This window comes from Natator depressus, chromosome 10 (assembly GCF_965152275.1).
Source record: "Natator depressus isolate rNatDep1 chromosome 10, rNatDep2.hap1, whole genome shotgun sequence".
Classification (NCBI taxonomy): domain Eukaryota; kingdom Metazoa; phylum Chordata; order Testudines; family Cheloniidae; genus Natator; species Natator depressus.
This window is the reverse complement of record NC_134243.1, coordinates 74753711-74775181: the sequence shown is the minus strand read 5'-3', so window position 1 is coordinate 74775181 and position 21471 is coordinate 74753711. Positions and strand designations below refer to the sequence as shown.

The following is a 21471-nucleotide window of genomic DNA, read 5'->3' as shown; positions in this document are numbered from 1 at the left end:
CCACAAGATGGGAGCATTGCATGTGATTTTCATCAACAAATGAGAGCTTTTGTATGGCCGATCTATTCTTCTGGGCTTCAGGGGGAAAATTCTCCCTTGTGTGTATATGAAGTTGTAATTTTGTATGTTTGTAATCATGCACATCACCTCAGTTTTTTTATCTAAGCTGTATGAAGTCTATCTGCATATCTGACATCAGGAACAAACTTTCAACGTGCTTTTTAAAGCACTTTGTATCTTGACATTTCATTTCCCAAGTCTTTGGGGTTTGGGCAAGGTAGCCTTTTAAATACCATTTTCTTGAGACTTTTCCTTGTATCCTAAATCAGAAGTAAATTTGTTACCATTAGCAAGATAAATCACCAATCACTGGTGTTCCCCTAAAAGATTGTTTACGTTTCTTCCTTTGTTTGTAATTTGTTTTACTTTCAAGTTTTTTATGTAATGAAAAAATGGCTAAAATAAAGTTATTGTAGGATTTTAGAACATATTTTAATTCCCCCCTCCCATGCTATGTAATTTTTGGGTTTTTTTTTTTTTAAATCTTAAGGGTTGCCTCAGAGGAAGGTAAAATAATTTTACTGTATTCTGAGAAACTTGCCTGTCTTCTGTAAACCATCCTTTTTATTCATTCTTTTCCCCACACTGCTTTAACATCTCTAAGATAATTATTTGTAGTGCTCTTCCTAGAAAGTCTGCTGTTACCAACTTGGATAATGGCGGCACATGTATAAAAGCTGCTCTTCCATTACCATAATACAGAGAGGTATAATAGGTATAATCACAGATGTACCTATGACATTTAAAAAAAAAAAAAAAGCAGAATTAAGGAAAGCTAAACTTCTATTTAATTAAACACAGTTTAAGCAGTTAAGCCAGATTTGGTTTATGTGCTTTGTATTAGAAAAAATGGAAATTTAAAAAAACCCCAAAACAGTTGAGAAACAAACATTCCTTGAGTGTTGGCTTGATTTGATGGACATCCACTTAATAGCTACTGCAAAATAAAAATCCTTATACATGCGTTGTTTTGTGAGATCTCATAAACTAAATTAGATTGGAAAATTACAACACACACACACACACACGCACTCTATAGCCCCACTTCCCGCCCCCCTACATAAAAGTAGCACAATTTCAAAAAATGTTGTATGTGTAAGACACTTGCTGGATAAATTCTTCCCTTTTCTTATATATCATCACTCCGAGACCCAAACAGTCTGAAAATAAAAACAAACTAATTTTGACCTTCAAGAATCCTGGTTTTTGTTGTTTTAAAGACTGGTTAAAGAATCACATTAAAAAAATTGTTAGTTGCCATAGACACCTTTTTTTAAAGAAAAAAAGTTTCAAAATGAATTTGTTTACTCTGAAGGCTGCTCGTTCACCTTTTGTGCTTCTCTCGCTCCATTTGGACAATGAAAGTGGATTGAAGTCAGTGGCTAGTCAGAATCACTTTCTCATTATCTTGCACAGTGCTGAAAAATTTGAGTCACTGTCATATTTTGTTTTAAAAATCGTTTCTACTGGAATTTACAAATTTAAGGAAACATTTCTATTGGCCTTACTTTTTGTGCAAATCTTCAGTCTAAATTTTCAGTCCCTCGTGTCCTTTTCACGCCTGTGACTGTTAACTTTAAGTAGATATATGTATTGGTGGGGGAGCAAGTCCTTGTAATGATTCTTGAAGGTGAAATGAGCTGCTTTAATTTCCTCTCCCACTAATAATGTGTTTACCTTCCTGCATCTCTGGAAAAGATGACATCAATCCCTTCCACCGAAATGTTTTTCCAGAGAGTTTTCATATTAATTGTAGACTCAATCCTTTCTGGGCCATCTAACAGACAACAGCCATCTTCTGGGCAAAAACCACAAACATCCATCTCTTTGTAGCCTTTGTTCTTCCCACACTGTTCAAGGATGATGATCGCTTTGGAGGATGAAGCGAGTCCAATGTGAACAGTAAGCTGTTTTTTTGCCCCCACCAGAGTGAATAACAGGAAATGAAAATGACAGACCTGTTTTTAAAAACATCCAGTGCAATAGCGCCAAGCAGTTTATGAAATACCAGCTCCAAGGTGGAGTGTCTTGCTTATAGCTCCTCTTTACAGAAAACTTAGATAACCCTTTGTAATGTAGAACAAAATTGGACTTTTGTTTGTTTTATCTAGCCAGATCAGGAATCCAGCACAAGGATACATGCAGCGTTCTTTTGTAACTTACAGCGGTTCTTTCCACTGTTCTGGATATAGCGCCATTGTTAAAAGCTAAACTATTCCCTCATTAGTATGTGCATTAAGTTGCACCAATTTTCATCATAAAGCTTTAGTTGATACTTTAAACTGCACCTCCCCAATCCTGTCTGACATACACATTGTGTAACACTTTTGGGGAGGTTTTAAAGACCCATTCTAGATGATATTGCCCTCAGGACAAAGAATCCTTTTAATCAAGCTATCAAAGTTAGCCGCTTCTTATTCCAAATAAGTATTTTTCCCAGTTAAGCAAAGAAGGATTTTTTTAAAAGCCTCATTTTAAAATGACAAATACTCTATTGGATGAAAATGCTGCAATAAGAGATACTTCCTGTACTTCAGCTATATTTCTTCTTTTAGAGCTTAAGTCCTGAGGTTCTTGCACACCCAAAACTTCATTAAATAAAAAGTTTTGGATGTACAAGGATTGCAAGATTTAGCCCCAAATCTGTGTTTATCAATGGGATGTAGGTCAGGACTATTTATTTTATAGTTAAGCACCATATATATTTTATACCATGCTCATCACTATATCTAAGTTCCATTTAATCACTTGATACCAGATAAATGCATCTCTATTAGGCAGAAGTTATATATGTTCCTAATTCTCATTAAGTGCTCCTGATTTAAAAATTTGCCTACTGAGAGGAACGTGCCTTAGTGTGGTAAAATAGACATTTCATAACTATAAAAAAATGACAACTTTACCAGTCCATGTAATACCCCAAGATTCAATAATGAACTATTTTTTGTTTTCTAAATTTTTTTTTAAAAAGTGTAAATATTTTTTCCTAGCGGTGATATGTATACAACTGATTCAAATTTATTCCACAAAAACATTGTTAAAAAGCCTGACATTCTGTGTTGATCTTGTTTCCTTTTATAAGAGGAAGATTTTTTTTTTTTATGGGGATTCAGTAAAAACCAAATTCAACAGTTGCCCAAAATGTATCTAAGGAGCGTACATTCACCTCTTGAATAATAGCTGTTCCTTTAAACTTCTCAAATATTCATGTGGTAGATTTCTTACACTGATATGTAGTGCGTGAATGGTTAGCAGGCCATCCTATCCTAGAAGGCTACACACTTGTGCCCCGATGATGAGCATCATCTAAGAACCTAGATAGATGACTAGGTACTATAGATGTTTGTTTGGCCCGTAAAGGGCTCTCTTCAGCTGTCATCTGATTGCTGTGAAGGAACCAAAGGAGTTCTGTATCTCTGCACCACCCCATCTAAACTAGATACAGGAAAGAAATATTCCTCCAACACCCATGCTTTCTCAGATGTGCCTCCAAAATCTCCCCATGTATTTTTCCATGTTTGTTTTTCTGAGCTTAATTTAGTTACTGTCACAGAATCCAGCACTTCACCCCTTTTGCTCTTTGCCCAGAGCTACATTGGCTTTGTTCACACATTCAGCTACCTCTGTTACAGTTCACACTCCTCATAAACAGGCATTGAGTCCATCCATGGTCTGGCTAACGTTCACTTTTGGGTGATTGTCTAATGGCCCTTTCCCTCTCCATCAGATCCTTGTTAAGAGCTGCCAGGAGCCATTCTAGTGACTGAATGACTTCTTTTGGGAAAGGCCCTCCTCATGAAGGTTATAAGCATCACTATTTCCAGTGGTGTAGATCACCAGTGGCTCATGAAGTCTTTGGTGATGGTCCACAGAATGATTCTCATATTGTTTCACTCAGTAGGAGGTTTGGAGAAGAAAGTGAGATCATGTAAGGGCTCTGTCTCTGATGAAGTGGTTCACAGAATGAAAAATATAGAGAATCATTGGCACTAATATTCTTGGTGGCTGTACTATGAAAACACTCCACAGCATTGTCCTTCAAAGACCTGATTGTCCATTTTGTCCCTCTCAGAGGGACAAAATTATATTCCATTGCTCACTATCATTTCAAGTGTTTGAAAGATATTACCCTTTGTTTTGTGTGCTGAAAAGAGGGAGAGATTTTTAAAGTTCAAATAGGTTTCTCTGGTCCATCTACCCTACTTCTCGGCACACGCTCAGGAGTTCTATCCTACTTTTCTATCCTGGTTATTTTCTGACTATATCTAGTGCACAAGCTGTATCCACCTTCTGAACAGAGACTGTATTATTTGGTTCAATTTTAATTTAACCGAAAGAATTCAACTATATAATGATCACTCACTAGTGGTTGAAGAGTCCCCCATATCTTGCAGACAAGCTCCTTTGCTTTTCGGTAAGCCACTGGCAGTTGCATGATGTGTAGGTCTATGTTTTCACCAAGGCCTAACTTGGACATCTCCTGTATGTAGAAAGAAGCAACACAGGCTTGTAAAAGCATTAGGTTGTCTCAAAGGGTGATGTGAAAAATCAGACTTCAGTCCAATTCAGAGAGTACATTGCAATGCAACATAGCTACCCTAGCAGTTTCCAAATAGTCCATAGAGATGGCTGGTCACATGTTGTTAGTTTTTCTCCTTGTTTCCAGTGGCTAAATCACTTTAAAAGAAGCTAAAATATGTCAAATATTTTCCTGTCATCACTTTTTCAGGTAAGCCATTGCTTTTTTGCCAAAGAGATGTTTGATTATCAGGGGGAAGGGAGATGGTTCACACAATCAATGCTAGGAAAGTTGTCCGTGAGACAGTGTCTCTCTCAAGATGTCCACCTTATGAAAAATGTTTTATAAACCTTGATATAACTAACACTGTCCTGTCAAAGGACTCAAGAGCCAAACTTACACTTCTGCTGAGACATGAATCATAGAAAATTCCCATGAGGATACCTAGTTCAATTTCTGCCAAGGCAGCATGCACCCTTATGCTGTTTTCTAGGGCTCATTCTAGTTTTAGGTGCTTTGGACAAAGAGGAATTCCCACACTCTTGACAAGGAAAAGGGTTGACAGTGGGAAATATCCCTGGTTTATATGCAGCTTCATTTTATTAACAGCAGGGAGTTGTAATCAAATAGGCTGTGAGAGGTGGCCATATTTGTTGTTTGATTACTTATTTCAGGCTTGGTGATTTCATCAGTGCAAGGAACCCCAGCTGTAATGGACAAGTTTTCCCTGTACTGTGGAACATCTGCCTAGCTGCCCTAGGGGGTTCCTCAATACAGGGAAATGCTACTTACTGGGATGGGATTCTCCTCTTGCTTTGCCTATAAAAGACACGAACCCCCACGCTTTCCCTGAAGAATTTGGTTTCTTGCTCTGGGTTTGGGGGTGGGAGAAATAATGCCACCATCTAAAAAGCCAGATTGGAGGAGGGACCAGCCAACCACCCTCAGAAGACAAAATGAGGGAATCATCACTGAAAGGGGCATCCAGAAGATTCATAAGGATTCATAGGTTATAAGGGCAGAAGGGACCATTATGATTATCCAGTCTGACTTCCTGTACTACGCAGGCCATAGGACTTCCCTGAATTAATTCCTGTTGGAAGCAGAAGCATGTATTTTAGCAAAACATCAATCTTGATTTAAAAATTGCCACTGATGGAGAGTCCACCATGATCCTTGGTAAGTTGTTCCAATGGTTAACGGATGAATCATGGGGGGATTCTGGTCAGGACAGTAGGGCTTAAGGGCAAGGGAGCAGGGGAGTGGTTGGTAAGCCATGAGGTAGATCTGCTGTGGGAAGCAGGCATCTGCAGAAGGAATCTGGTGTGTGTTAGGGAAGGGTCTGGTGGGAAACTAGGTGTGTACTGGGGAAGGAGCGCATCCTGGTGCCTTTAAGGGAAAGCGGACCTGTTTCTCACTAGGGACGCTTGCATGGAAGAAGCCCAGGTCTAAACTCTGTGGACTGGGAAATTTGCCCTTGAACACTGGCTTCCTAAATAAACTGTTCCAATTTTCTTGTCAGCGGAAACATTGATTAGCTGTGCTCAATAAACTATGTGACACGAGCAAGGAAACAATGCCTGTGGGGAAGTAAACACATTTGGAGAACACTGCCAGCCTTTTTTCCTCTGGGCACTGACAGTCTTTGAGAGGCCGTTGCATCATCTTTGCTTAAGAATGCAGTGCTGTGTCTCTGCTTCCAAAAACATAAAACCCGAGCCAATTTACGATTAGCATTTTATATTTTAAAGCATATTTAGTTTGAATATTTAATGAGATTTTTTCCTCTTTTAACTGCAAGGCCTTGGTAATGTGACTGATTGTAACTTCTCTGTAGGACGTGGGGACCAAAAATAAATGTTAAAGCTGCTGCTGTCATTCACCTCTTGAACTCTGAGTTTGAATTGTAACTGACTAGGCCAAATTCATTTCTGGTATTGCCCATCTCTATCAATGGCGACACACGCAGGGGTGGATTTGGCCCGTAGTTTATACAGGAGGAATTCTGATTCGCCGCAAAGTGCCGAAGGCTGCATCAGGGACAGAAAGGAAGATACAATCTCTGTTAGATCCTAAATAATTTAATAATATTATTTTTATTTGGGCCGATCTACATTACAGATTTAGGTTGACGTAAGCCGCTTTTCGTCAACCTATCTGTGCATGATTCTACGCTCAAATTTCTCTGGATGACGTACACATCCTGTCATGGCAATGCAATGAAACCACCTCCCCAAACAGTGCGGAGCCATGGTCAACCTACTGACGTTAGTGCAGTGCTAGTGTAGGCGCTGTATGACCTGTGTCGACCCCAACAGTCCTCCAGCAGCTGTCCCAGAATGCCACATTCCCCGCAACATTAACCGCACTGGTCTCAGTTGTAAACTCCACTGCCCTGGAGTCATGGAGACTGGAAGCTGTCCCCACGCCTCCTTTCAAACCTCCTGCTTGTTTTTAAAATGCCTTTTCCTGATTGCCCAGAGTGGCAAGCACACCTAGCCCCTCTTCCTTTTTCTGTGTAACCGTCTAGCCAACCATGCTGGCTCCATGCAGTCCTGCCCCAGGGATAGATAGGAGGTATTGGATCTCCTGGGCCTGTGGTGAGAGGAAGCTGTGCAGGTGCAGCTATGGACCAGCCATAGTAACGAGGACATCTATGAGCAGATTGCGTGGGGGAGGCAGGCAAAGGGGCATGACAGGGATCAGCAGCAGTGCTGCGTGAAAGCAAAGGAACTTGGCTAGGCGTACCACCAGGCCAGGGAGACTGATCAATCTCGTGCTGAGCCAGAGACCAGCCACTATTACAACAAACTGCACGTCCTACTTGGTGGAGACACCCTCAGCACAGCACCGTGGATACCTCTGAGGAGCCCCAGACAGAGACTCCTGCTGTGAACAGTGAGGTGGAGGAAGAGACACGGCAGGAGGCTCCAGCCATATCACGAGCCAGGACCTGTTTGAGACTGCCCCAGTCTAGCCAGTCCCTCCAGGTGAGCACGGATGAGCCCAGTGAAGGGGAAGGGACCTCAGGTAAGCGTTTGCATGCGTTTTTCCTTACAATGGTTAAATCTAGCAAAAGCGCATTCAAGAGTCATTCTGCGCCTGCTGAGCCGTGAGTGGAATCTTTCCTTGTGTTGTTGAGGTGGCCAGTGAATGGTTTCATGAGCCAGGGGCGCAAGGGATAGGCTGGGTCCCGGAATCACTATTGGCATTTCAATATTGCCAAAGGTAATCCACCACTCAGGAAAGAATGTCTCTGCTTGCAGATTTCTGAAAAGTCCTCTGCTGTTAAAGGTGCACACACCATTCACCTTCTCTGACAAGCTCATACTGATAGCAGGGAAGCATCCCCGGTAATCCACCAACGCTTGCATATCTGTACAAAAATAGCCCTTTCGGTTGATGTATTCTATGGCAAGGCAAGCAGGTGTCAAAATAGGGGTATGCGTGCCGTCAGTCACCACACCACGGTTGGGGTCTCCATAGGTGCAAATCATCCGCAACATCTTGCACATTGCAGAGAGTCACAGTCATGCACAGCGGGAGACAATTAATGGCCCCACTCACTTGCATGGCAATGGCCGCAAAGTTCCAAAATTGTTTCCCACTGACCAGTAGCAATCTGGCACTGCAGGCTTCCACAGTGGGATTGGCACTCGCTTCTCTGCTGTCAGTGCAACTTTTCTTTCTCGTGTCCCTGGAGGGCTGGGCTGAGCATCCAGAGGTTCTGCAGCCACTGTTAGTCACCCCATACCTGCATTACAATGCAATTCCACCAGTCGGTGCTCATTTCACAGGCCCAGAAGTACCACCGGCGCCCATGAACACCACCAACAACCTTGAATTGTTTTTCACTGTGTCAGCAAATTCTCATCGAATAAATTGCCATGTCCCCCGTTGATGTGGTACTTCTTGCAAGTCTGCAAATACGGGAGAATCGTGTCCTGTACTTCCAATGTTTGAGAATAGTGCAGAGCTCTGAGGGCTCCGTGCTTCTGTCAGAGATGGTGGACACTAAAATTTGTCCCATGGTTTGTGGTATTTTTTTTTTAAATGCAGATATTATGGGATATGGACAGTATTAGGGGATGGAGAAGTTGCATGCTGGGAACTTGACCCCTAGCTCCCAGAGATTCCTGGGTCGTTTCTATCCCACAACACATTGGGAAAATTTCCCCAAAAGCATTGTGCCAGATGGCAGCATGTGGCACTCTGATACTACCCAGGGTGCACTGCACTTTGCACTGACACAAGCATTCCAACTTTGGTGGCTGTACGCCAATGTAACTTGTGTTGACCAAAGTTTGTAGTATAGACGTGGCCTATTTCTGTATTACTGTAGTTCCTTATAGCCCTAATCATGGACCATGGCCTCCGTTATGCTAGGCATTGTCCAAACACAAAATAAAAAGACTGCCCCTGCCTCGAAGAGCTTACATCTCAGTATAAGACAAGAAACCACAAATGGATACTGACAGGGAGTACAAGGAAACAATGAGATGCTACTGGTCAGCATGATAAGCTGTGGTAGCTGCACACCAACGGCTTAACTGTTTTCAAGTTTTTGTAGGCATTACCATGAAGGAACGTTTTAAGGAGGGCTTAGGAGGAGGATAATGAAGTTTGTGGATGTTCATGGGGAGCTCCTCCAAAGAGTGAGGAGCAGTGTTTGGTAGGGTGCTGTGTGATTAATGATCCCGGGGAGCATGGCCCAAACTTGCCAGAGTGCTGACTGTCCTATGAAACACCACGCTATAAGAATGGAGACAATAGTAATCTAGGAAGAACATGTGAGCTCAGGTGTAGCAATTATAAAATGGGTCAGCTTCTGGGTTAGCAGGTACCTTGAGCTTTAGAAACCACCTGATACTGTCATGGACCATAATTTGGAATACCCAGAAGTTCTTACATAATTAAATATTCACAGGGTGCTCTCCTAGCAGTTTATTCCTCAAATTCAATCTGTTTTCAAATAGAGAAGGACATGCTGATGTGTTATCCTCCAGATACTGACTTTTTTTTTTAGGAGGACACTAGTCATTGAGCAAACAAGGTACCAATTGTAGGGCTACCTGTTTACTAAGGGCTTGTCTATATGAAAAGTTGCAGTACTTTAACTGAAGTTGTGACTTTTTAACAGACTTAATGAAAGGGCAATGTGGACACTCTTATTTTGGTTTAAACCAGGCACAGTTTACTGTAAATCAACTAGAAACAGGCTTAAAATGAACCAAAATAAGCCACTTTTAATCTGGAATACAAGTACCTACACAAAGGTTTGCACCAGTTTAACAAAAACAGTTTGTTTAAACCAGTACAAATTTATGTTCAGACAAGGCCAAAAGCAATATTGTAAGCCTTGTACAATATGGTTCCCAGAATTGGGCCAATTCCTGGTGACATGGACTAGATTTTTCTCAACGACGTGCATGCATTTCTGTGCACAAAACTGGCAACAATGTAAGCATACAAATAGTCAAAGAGGGAGACAGGACAGTCTAGAGGTTAAGTTACTAGGTTCAATTCTTGATTCTGCCACAGGCTACCTATGTAACAGTGGACAAGTCTCTTAACCTATCCTCTGCCTCAGTTCCCTGCCTGTAAAATGGGAATGATACTTCCTTACTCTACAGGGTTGCTATGAAGACAATAATCAATTAAATATTATGGGTCACATTAATATTATAGTGATGAGGACCAAATACATACTGTTGTTATGGAGGTTGGGTGTGACGTGGTGAAGCTGGTGGGTGTAATATCCCTTCATTCAAAATAAATGTAAGAAGCTGTTAAGGTCCTTTTTTGGAGTAAGTTAGTTGAAACAATACACAAGCCACATGCAAGGCTGGCCAGAGAGTGAGCTCTGTGGATGGAAGGTTTTGCTGGGTATTGTTTGATGGTGTGGGTCTCTAAGTAGCAGCCAGAGAACAGGCAGAGAGAGGCCAAGCAGACAGCAAGAGACGCCCTGGAAACATAGCCTGAAGAGAAGGGAAATTTTGGGGCAGAGGACTGGCTGGAAAGAGGCTTGGAACCATGAACAAAAAAATTTCCCTCCTGTTTGAGTCCTATTGTGTTTAAGGAAACAGGACTCCATCATCAACTTCTCCTAATGGAAACAACCCACAAAACTCCAAATATTGGCTAACTGCTCAGGTCAAAAGGGGGTAACAGTACCTAGACAGATACGCAACTGCATTTTCATGCAGTCAGTTACCATGATTTCACACACATTTTAAAGTAATTGTTCATGCAGATTAGGCACAGAATCATGCTGGCGCTTTTGCACATGCGGTGTTATAAATGTATTGTGCTGGGGTAAGAATCAGGGAATTAAGATATATGTTTACCAAACATGTAAATAAATGTAAAAAGAGGTTTTTAAAGGGCTGCAGATATACTTTCAGCTCCTCAGAATGTTTTATAAATAAAGGAAACCTGAAAAATTTAAATTAAAAACCCTTTAAAAATAGCTTTAAATTCTCTGTACCCATTCACTGAAGGATTTCAAAGCACTTTAAAAACATTAATTAAGTGCCACAAAAACCTTCTGAGGTAGATAAAATAACAGTCTCTTCACTGCTAGTTAAAGTGAGTCAGAGAGGTTAAATGACAAATTTCCTAAAATCACAGATTCAATAGCCGAATAAAGAACAGGGCTTGAGGTCTGTGTCTCAGCCACCACTAGAAAAACTGGCTTTTAGAAATAGTTGACAATTTCCCTTTTCATGCAATCAAAATAGACTAATTATGCTGAGTTTTGCCACTCTGTTTAGGCTTGAGTCCTGTTATCTAGTTGGGACACTGATCTTGATTGTGCATTCCCCTGATTTGGTTATTGGCTGTTGTCACATGGCAGACACCTGACCTTGTTTGAAGGAGAGTTAGAAACTCTGGAGAAACTCTGGTCAGGTGGAGGGGACTAGGTGGGTCTATAGTATGAAGTAAATAATTCAAGTCATTTGTGATTCTGAGGGAACTGTGAATGACACTGAGCAGCCAACCTGTCAATCACTGACTGCAGTGTTTTTGTAGTCATGCTGGTCCCAAGATATTAGAGAGACAAGTTGAGTGAGGTCCTATCTTTGATTGGACCCACTTCAGTTGGTGAAAGAAACAAGCTTTCTGAGCTTTCACAGAGCTCTTCTTCAGGTCTGGTTCAATCAAAGATAGTACCTCACCCACCGTATCTCTCTGCAATCACTGACTGTAATTTGCCAGCTGATCTGAGGTAAATATATTGTGTGTGTTGCTTTCCCATAAAGTGAGAATTATGCTCCACGTTTCAAGAGCTAAAAGTTGCTGCTGCACTTTCATGCATATTTTAAGAGGGTATTTCAGGTGACTGGAGTTATAAGAGCCATGGAAGACTTTACAAAGACAGGTTTCTAAAAGGAAAGCTCAGTCTTTCCAGCACTAGTCAACCATGCCAGGCCCTGTGTTTAGTAAAAACTTTAAAGCATTTCTCAGTGACCCTGAATTTGATTTGTCCTTTCCCCTAAGTACTAAAGCGGTGTATTTTCTGAAGACTGGGACATCTAGGGATGCAACTCCCAGTAATGTTGATGGATGCCTTGCGTGTGTATCTTCTTGGGCTGAGATGTGAACTCATGCTAATGCAAACATGGCAGGTATTCGTCACATGCTATGTGTATTTTATTTATATCACAAAATAGGCAATCAAATGCAGTGTTTTACCAACTAGGAAAGCAAAATCCTTTTAGATGTCTCGTGAGCGCCTCCTGACAGCTGAGTGCAAACCTGCCCCTTCTCTCTGCTCCCGGTCCCCTCTGTTGGCTGTTGCCCTTGTCAGGCGGGTCTTCAGTGGCTCAACCTAGGAAGGAACCACTTCCAGGGTAAAAAGTCCTGTCCCTGTGCCCTTGTTAACGTCTTCAGCCTTGTCTCTGGGCTCAGACCTCAGTACCTTCTGGGCTAGCTTTAAGTCCATGCCTGTACTGGTACAGAGCATTGCCCCCAGGACTTTCTCCCTGATGACTTTGTCCTCAGCAGTTCTCTGGTGTTCGGTATAAATTCTACCCCCTTTCTCAGGCCTTTTATACTGAGTCTTATCCCTTGGGCTTAAGCTGCTTCCCCAGCAGCCGGGGGGGGACACCAGGTCCCAACTCCAGGGACCCTACAAATAGCAACCACCTGCTGATTTCTTTAATAGTTGCTGCTGCGGCATTCCCTGGGCTGCTTCCCATGTAGCCCCTTCCTCTTCACCCTTATCTCAGGGCTGACGTTCCTAACTCCTCTTCTCCCTCACCAAATGCCAGTGCCACCAGAACCCAACTTCTGGTTTTCCCTGGAGCTCCAGCATCAAGCAAGAAGCACCCTTTCTTACTCCTCTGGTCCCAGCCCGGAACTGACTAGTTCAAGCCCTGCACGCCTTTTAACTGTGCCTGCTGTGCTCTGATTGGCTGCTTCCTTGCAGCCTTTCTAGGCAGGCCTGGAGGACTTACCTTCACTGCTCCTTTCCTGGGTGGGGTGTGGGGTGTCTCTTTCCAGGACAGTATGAATGAGTTCAGAGCCTGGTAGCAGTCATGGACCTAGACTGGCTCGTTCATTCTTGTGTTCTGGCTTCTCAGGATGGCAAAAAAGGGGAATTCAGCCTAGTCACTGAAAACAGAGGCACTGTCCTCCAAATGACCCTCCCCACATTTTTGTGCCTGACTAATGCTTTGAAATAACAGAACGAAAGACTGCTCTCAATGGATCCATGAGGTTGGGATGGGGGGGGTATATCCTACAGCTAGCAAGAAGGGTTCAGTAATCGTATGTGGAAGAGCAAAGTACCTGCCACTCCCTGAGGAGAGAGGTTTGAAGCTGCCAACCTGAGAGGGAGTGCCTGGCAGCTGGAAGCAGGATTTTAAGAGGAAAGGTCTGGCTCAAGGGAGAGAAGTCTTTGTTCCCAGGATGAGAGGAATCTGCCTATAATCCTCCATGCTGAAGAGTACTGAGGGTGAAACTGCATCGATGCTTTTTGGTTCTGTGATTGCTGCCGTGCTCCTGCAGGAACTGGGGAGCAAGCTGAACTCTGACCTACAGATCGGTGGCAAGTGGCGGCCCTGCTGGGACTGCCACGTTATTCGGACTTTTTACACAAGCCCTCATGGTGAGAGTGTTTAGGGGAGTGCCAACTAGTTCTAGATAGACAGCCAGCCTGAACGGATGTGGTCAGTAAAGCTACTACTACTATACAGTCCTTTTTATATTGAACCTGGGTGTGTTAATGGTTGGTCCTCTGGGGTGGTAGGACTGCCTTGCATCACTTAGAGATCCACACACAGACCCCCAGTCAACTTAGAATCGCGGCTGAAAAGCAACACATGGAGGGCCAAATCCTGCCTTATTCCAGTCAAATTCCCATGGTCTTCAGCAGGTTTTCAGTGTAAATAAGGAAAGCAGGATTTGGCCCAGTTCTCCTTGACTAGAAGGAGGGTGCCTGTCATGTCAGTCCTTGGTGGCGGTGGGTCTAGAAGAGGAATGTGGAGGATTGTGTAAGGAGTAGCAGGAGCTCAGACCAACCAAAATGTACATGCCAAATTCTGCTTACTTTAGCTTGTGTGTGTAGGCCTCCTGAAGACCCCAGGACTACTCGTCTGACCAAGGCAAGTGGGATTTGGCCCCATATTGCTATTTAAGTGCAGGCCAGCCAGAACAAACCACTGGTCTATCAAAGTTCCAGACTCTTCCTGTTTTTCTGTTCTCTCCATCATCTGGATTTTGCTTCCTTGCACCACAATGGAATCAGAAACCAAGGCAGTATCTCCAACACAAGCAGAAACTAATCCCACATACTGGGTGTTGGAGCCGAGAGAAGGGGATTTGATCCCTGTGCACTGTGACGTAGGTATTTTTAATTATAGAATGTTTTAGCTATCGTTACATAATTTCCTGGCACAGAAGGCACATGGCATGTTACAAAAACTTGTTTCATCAGCGTGTTCTGGCATTAGGCTGTTCTGCTTGCAGATAAAGAACGTGTTTTATTTTCAACCAGCATAAGATGATACTGTGTCTAAAATTAGGACCAATGGAAATCAGTTGGTGATGACCAAGCGTATTGTCAAGTGATAAATATTTGTGGTTTGGGGTGTATGTCAAGCTTGGGTTGGGATAACTTATAGGCCTCCTGATATGCTTGGGGTACTGAAAGGTACAATAGAAGTGTTTGTTCTGCTTTTAGTAGCCTACACGGATTGGATTACCTACCTTCTCATCACTTCACTGAATACCTAATGGATTTCTTCTTCCAAACGCTAAGATCCCCCTCCAGTGTTGATCTGTGTTCCCATCCCCTGCTCTCTCCTGTACACATTCGTTGAAGACAACTGTATTCCTAGAGGAGTTGGTTTCTGGTTTGATCCTGGGGAAAATTTGCCAACCGGGAGTATCTCAGTAATCTTGGCTTTACTGCACTTCAATTTAATTAAAGTCAAATCTTCAATAGCTATCATTACAGCTTGCATAAAGGATGTAATCTTGTAGCAGTGGACACTGCATCATCACCAAGTACAGTTATTATGGTGCACTAACGTCTTACTTCTGCTGTTCCTGTATTGGCTCCTTGTGTATTCAATGGTCCAGATGAATTTTGCACCTATCTTTCTCTTTTTCTTGTTTTCTTTATGGACATGTTTCAGCCATCCTAGCAGACCATGACCACCACCTCTGTTCATCTTTCCCTGGGCTCCTCTCAGCCCTGCTGTGTACTCTCACCATTATTCTCTGCATCTTCTGCTTTTCTACTATCATCTGGAACCTGTTTTCCCCCCTCAATCCCTCTACCTCATCCATTCTCCATCTCACTTCAAATCTCATTTTCATAATCTTTTTCTACTTTGCAGTCCTGTCTGTCCATGTGACTCAGCAAAGTACGTTGATACAGCTTGTGTGAAAGACTTTCTCTTAGATTAATTGTACAAATAAATGCCCAAGGAGAGAAAGTGGAATTGGGATGGGGTTGTGTGTTGAAAGCTGCAGCAGCCATTTTGTGTGTTACAAATTGCTGGAAATGGTCCTGAACAGAGATGACGCGTACACACACTCAGCAGAAATCTGTAGCTGCTCCTGCTGCTCAGAAATACTTATGGCAGCCTTTAACCTTTTTGAGAGTGCTATGGTACTAAAATACCCAACTAATAAATCATATAAAACCTGCTGCTGCAATACTGCAGTTTTCAAATATTATGGAATGGGCTGTTTTACAGTTAGCCAAGTGCCCGCTTCTGAAATATGTCAAGTTCAGCCTCCCCTTATGTCTGAGTGCAACAACCTTAAATCAGATTTGAGGAAGTGAGGTAAACTCCTGCCTGGATTTGGCTTGGTTTAACACCAGATAAGCCTTTTAAGTTATTCTTCTGAAATGTAATCAGAAATTTACCTGATTTGGGGAAATGGTGGTTGCCAGGAAATGTGGACTCCTCCAAATATTAATTGAAAACCACCTTTTTTTTTTTAACACCTGCAGTAGATTCATGAAATGATCAAATCTGGGTCTCTGAGACATGTGTTCAGATCTCCCATGTGGTTGGGGAGCAAAAAGGAGTTTCCAAAGCTCATCTTCCTTGGCTGTAGCAAGGTGGAATTCAGGGATGTTTTTGTTACAGATAGAGTCCAGCAATGGGAAAACCCATATCTGAATAATCTTGTTTTTCAGTATTAGCAGTGGAGGCTGGTAACAACTGAAAGTGGGAAGGCAAAGTTGAACAAAAAGGCACAGTTGGAGCCAAGGGACAGTGCATGATCTTTGCTCATAGCTATCTGACACGACGGTGGGTAATGAGGATCCTCCACAGACTATTAGGGATTGTTGTAGTAAAGTGATTATTTTCCAATTTCTATAATTAAGGTGGTTGTGTGTATATATGCAGCATGTGTGTAAATATACAATTTTAGTTCAGTTCATTTAATATAACGAATGTATTGCCTTTGCATTTTCTTTGATACTGGAAGGTAGTGTTCTGGCACCATAGCAAAAATATGTCCAGTTTTTAAATTCTTCAAGGCCAGGCTATTACTTAAAAGACAGATTTAAAAACCTCAAAGCAAAATTAAGCATTATGAGTAATACCTGCATTTACATCTTTTACTCATTCAGCAGTTTCTGCTTTTTCCTCTGCCCCCCCCCCCCCTTTTTTTTTTTGAGAGCGTATTACAATAGAACCAGCTTTGGACTACGGACAAACAATGGAAGGAACAAAGTTACAGTCAAAGCATCCCCCTTTCTTGTTTCCTAAGTGGACCTGCATGAAAAACCTCTTCAGTTCTTACCTTCACTGCTTCCCAGCTAGAGTTAACAAGGTGTTGTCGAAAGGAACCAAAGCCTGAAACCAAAGAGAAGTGCTATTAAACTATGCTTGAACTCTGATTACCATGAGTTGGATTATATGCCCAACCTATATGCACTCATATACTTGTTCTTTTTGACCTTGATATTCTTGGTTGTGGACTGAGTCGACCGGATGGGCACAGCCTTTATAATACTTTTGGGAATTCTATTGTCTCCGTTTTTACAGAGAACACATGCATCCACTTAGGGCCTGATCCTGCAATGTTTACTAAGTAATTCCTTCTTAGGTGGCTAGTGTAATTGAAGTCAGTGGATATGCTGGAGCCAATAGAGCTACTCACACAATAGGAGACTCAGCCCCATCATTACCTACTACATCAGTGTAAAGTGATTTGAAATAGTTTTAGAGGAAAAGGTGTTGAAATCAAATTGTGTTCTGTTCCATTTGCTATCACTACAGAATCCTCATCGCTAGAGCTCATTGAAAAAGGTAAAGTATGTTTCACGATCATGTTTTAATCAATTTTCTTTTAAATGGCTTTCAAAAATTGCGGTGTTTTGGTAGGTATAACCTCCCCCACTTTCTCTCACTTATCTTTTTTCCATGTGGAAAAGGTGGGGAAAAAAGTGAGAGTGAAAGGGGTTGCCCATTGAGATGAATGGACAGTATTTTGAAAAAAGAGAAATTGATTTTTGTTTAAAATTTTTTCATCAAAAATGAAAAAATGACCACTTTTCATTTCGGTTGAAAAGGCATTTTGTCAGGAAAAACAGTTATTTGGAACATTCCCCACTAGCTCTACTCATCCCATTCTCTGCATCCTCATCCCAAATCACATCAGATAGTATGCACTTGTGGATTGTAGGCAATGTCTTAGATCCTGGTCAGTGCAACAACTAATACAGATAAGCCTGTAAAGCTATTTTTATCCCCATTTTTAAAAGTGCATTGTTTTTTAAATAAACAAACCCCAATGAAAGAAAGAGTATCAAAAATGTAATAAAATATCACAGAAGTGCATAAAATTTGCCGTTTTCGTCCCTAAAAAAGTATGTTACTTCTATGGAAACTATACAGCCTTAGCTATAGTATAAAGGCTGCAGTGACTCTCTTTAAAAAAACACAGATTTTTTTAGGCCACCTACTTGGTACACCTACCTTAAATTGCTTATAATATTTGTCTCTTCCTTTTCCCTTTCTTTTTTATTTTTCTTCCTTTTTTCCTTTTCTTCCTACAAATATCTAATACTTTTTTAAAAATCATACTAAACTTTTGATCTCAACAATAACTTGTGGCAATGAGGTTCACAGGCTTCACTGTCGTGTGTGTGTGTGGGGAGGGGGGAATAAAGGACCCCCTTTCTTCCCAAAAAGGAAATGTAGATCATTCCATGCTTGTTCCACTTCACTTCCAGTGAAGAATATAGTGGGACCAAGTCAGAGTGAAACTCTGTTTATAGTAAAATGTAAGTTCTGAACTCACTCACAATGCAATATGTAAATTACAGCTCTGGTCAGAAAGAACTATTGCTTCGGGTAAAGCTGTTTTATGAAAAGAAATCACTGTAAGAAGGTCTTACTGTACTGAAATAGTTAAGCCAACATAAAAATCAAATTGGATGAAATATTATTAGGTAGTTGATAATAAAGCTGCGAGCAGTGCCTGCAAGTTTATATTACAAGCAGGTGAAAAATGGGATTGAGGCATGCGATGATAATTCTCTATTATTACCTCTAAGTGGCACCTGTGCGTCTAACAGACACGTCGTTCTAAAGCTATTTCAACAAGTGGAGGAGTCTCTGCCTAAAAGACCATGTAAGGGGAAAAGCTAACTAGGAGCTCATCATGGGCAAATATGTTGATGTAGCTTCAGCCTCATCCCTACGTCCTCAGATGCCCTATAGTGGAAAATTATCCAGCAACTCACATGTCAAGCTACAGTGGGTAGCAGCATTTCTTAAGAGTTTTAACCTTTTAAAGCTCAAAAACCTCTCTAGTTGGTGGGTCTGCAGTTGTGATTCAGGATTACCTATAGCTAGCAAGAAAACTTTCAAATCTGATGCCTTGACCTGCATGCTCAGGTGTGCTTATTTGGTATATTTAATTTTAATGATCTAGTTTAGCAGTGATGAGGCTGCTGTTCCTTTTGTGATTTTTCTCTTACCTTGCCGTGAAACTGAGACCCTGAAATTTGCCACGTGTTGTTCTAATTCTAGACCCTGATTATGTGCCGGCGTGATGCAACCTAGTTTTACTGCTTCAGAACTCCTTTTGGGTCAGGTTCATCTAATATTAGTTTATATTGCCGACAGCTACGCAACTGACAGGAGAAGATGTCAAAGATTTCTTTTTAAAAAGAGAGAGAAAGGGAACAACTAACCAAACTGGATGGCAATAAAGGGGCAGATATACATCTGATTTTCTTAGGAAGGCACAGCAGTGAGTTATTTTCCATTTGGAATTGTTACTGTGACCAGTTGCTACTGTATTTCCCTCCAGGGAACTGTTTATGACAAAGATCAGGCATGTGTTCATTCCATGTCTGGCTAAAAGAGGAAGCAAATTAAAAAAAAATAATAATACAATAAAAAACTTACCAGTCACAACCACAGTGTTGGAATTTGAATCCATGAAACACAGCCCCAGAACGTGAACTCTGGTAGTCTTTCAGTTCTAAACAACAGTATTGTAATTCATACATCTGTACTAATCTGCCTGATTTGGAACACCCTTTTTCCCCAATCCATTCTGAAACATGCAGGTTCCTATTGGACAGTGAAAGAGACTTCATCAGACTGAGACAAGTTTGGATTCATGTGACGGAGATGATTTGGGAATCACATAACTCTTTCAAAGTATAAATTATTATGTCTCTGTTTAGACAGAGGTCTGACCAGTACTGCCTGAAGTTTGCTTTATCTTTTCTCTTTTTCTTTTTTTAGAAGTCTTAACTGTGTTTAAGAAACAAAGAAGAGGCTGAAAAACATTTTCATAAAATGTTCAGCTACATTTTAGATCAGAAAAATGCTCACATACAAACTAATTGGACTAAGTTGTTGCCTGTATACTTGTTACAAGTTATTTATAGCACAGTTGTAATCCACTGGGTTTTTCTCCCCTTAATTAAGCAGAGTGACTATCTACAAATACATATCTATCCATTTCCACCCGACTTAAATTTTCTTTCTCATTGTCTTAAATGTTTTGTTTGCAAAAACCCACATAAATTTATAGATACCTACTCCTCACTATAGCATCAGAATAATTATTTGACTGTCTAGCTAATCTAACTTGATTCTGAGTTCCTTACATATTTTAAAATAAACATTGAATAGATGAATTCTGTGTGTGGTAATCTGGATGCAAGCAAACTATATGGGTAAATGCGTACATCTAGCAACAAAAAAATGTAGGCCATACTTATAGTATGGGGACATCTATTCTGAGAAGCAGTGATTGAAAAAGATTTTGGGGTCATGATGCATCATCAGCTGAACATGAGTTGTGTGACTCAGTGGCCAAAAGTGCTAATGCAATTCTTGGAAGCATAAACGGTGGTGTAGTGAGGAGGTGTGGCCTCCCTCCAAAGCACTCTCTGTGCCCCGGTAGATGGAGTCAGGCTGGACTCGCCCCTCCCACCAGAAGTTGAGAAGTGGGACAGGAAGTACAAGAGGTGAAACCTCCAGCTCAGTTAGAGCCCAGCCAGGGAAAGAGACAGATGTGCCTGGCTCGCTGCAGGCCTCTGTCGCTGCTGCTGAGCCAGGCAGCGCCCTGACCCAGGAGGAGATCGAGTCTGCAGGGGAGCTGCTGAGGGAGACAGACGCTTCTCCCTGGACCGCCAGTGTTGGAGCGTACGGTTGCCAACTTTCTAATCGCACAAAACCAAACACCCTAGCTCCGCGCCTTCCCTGAGGCCCTTCCCCCACTCACTGCATTCCCCCTCAATGGCTTGCTCTCCCCCACCCTCACTCACTTTCACTGGGCTGGGGCAGGGGGTTGCGGTTCGGGGGGTGTGGGCTCTGGGGTGCAGGAGGGGGCTCCGGTTTTGGGGGAGCTAAGGGTTGAGGTGGAGGAGGGGGTATGGGCTCTGGGCTGGGGGTGCAGGCTCTGGGGTGGGGCTGGGGCTGGGATGAGGGGTTTGGAGTGCAGGAAGGGGCTCAGGACTGGGGCGGGGGGTCGGGACTGAGGCACAGGCTTACCGTGGGCAGCTCTCGGTCTGCAGTGCAGCGGGGCTAAGGCAGGTTGCCTGCCTGTCCTGCCTCTGTGCTGCGCTCCGGAAGCAGCCAGCAGGTCCGGCTCCTAGGCCGGGGTGGAGGTGGAGGGGAACAGGAAAATCCACGGCACGCGCTGCTCTTGCTCGCAGGCACCGCTCCACTGCAGTTCCCATTGACCAGTTCCTGGCCAATGGGAGTGAGGAGGCGGTGCTAGTTGGGTAGTGCGCGGAGCCCCATGGGACCCCCACCTAGGAGCTGGACCTCCTGGCCGCTTCCGGGGCGCAGCGTGGTGCCCCAGGACAGGTACGGAATAGCCTGCCTTAGCACTGCTGACCAGGCTTTTAACGGCCCAGTCGGCGGTGCTGACCGGAGCTGCCAGGGTCC

At 42.5% G+C, this 21471-nt stretch overlaps 1 protein-coding gene across 1 annotated transcript; it reads right to left on the bottom strand.

Moving 5' to 3' along the window:
• Window positions 1-414: 414 nt before the first annotated feature.
• On the bottom strand, window positions 415-19510 carry PGPEP1L (pyroglutamyl-peptidase I like). The gene is made up of 5 exons (XM_074966523.1): window positions 19471-19510; window positions 16853-16905; window positions 4424-4540; window positions 1738-1967; window positions 415-793 (listed from the first exon to the last, which is right to left on the bottom strand). Exons 1-5 carry the CDS (start codon window positions 19502-19504, stop codon window positions 625-627), a joined length of 603 nt encoding a protein of 200 aa, XP_074822624.1. The 5' UTR covers window positions 19505-19510; the 3' UTR covers window positions 415-624.
• Window positions 19511-21471: the final 1961 nt, after the last annotated feature.

Coding starts and splice junctions, on each gene's coding strand:
- PGPEP1L (XM_074966523.1), bottom strand. CDS start 19,504: ATGGATTCAAATTCCAACACTGTGGTTGTGACTG. Junction 16,906..19,470: donor CAACACTGTGGTTGTGACTG/GTAAGTTTTTTA, acceptor CTTTGGTTTCAG/GCTTTGGTTCCTTTCGACAA. Junction 4,541..16,852: donor CTAGCTGGGAAGCAGTGAAG/GTAAGAACTGAA, acceptor TTCTACATACAG/GAGATGTCCAAGTTAGGCCT.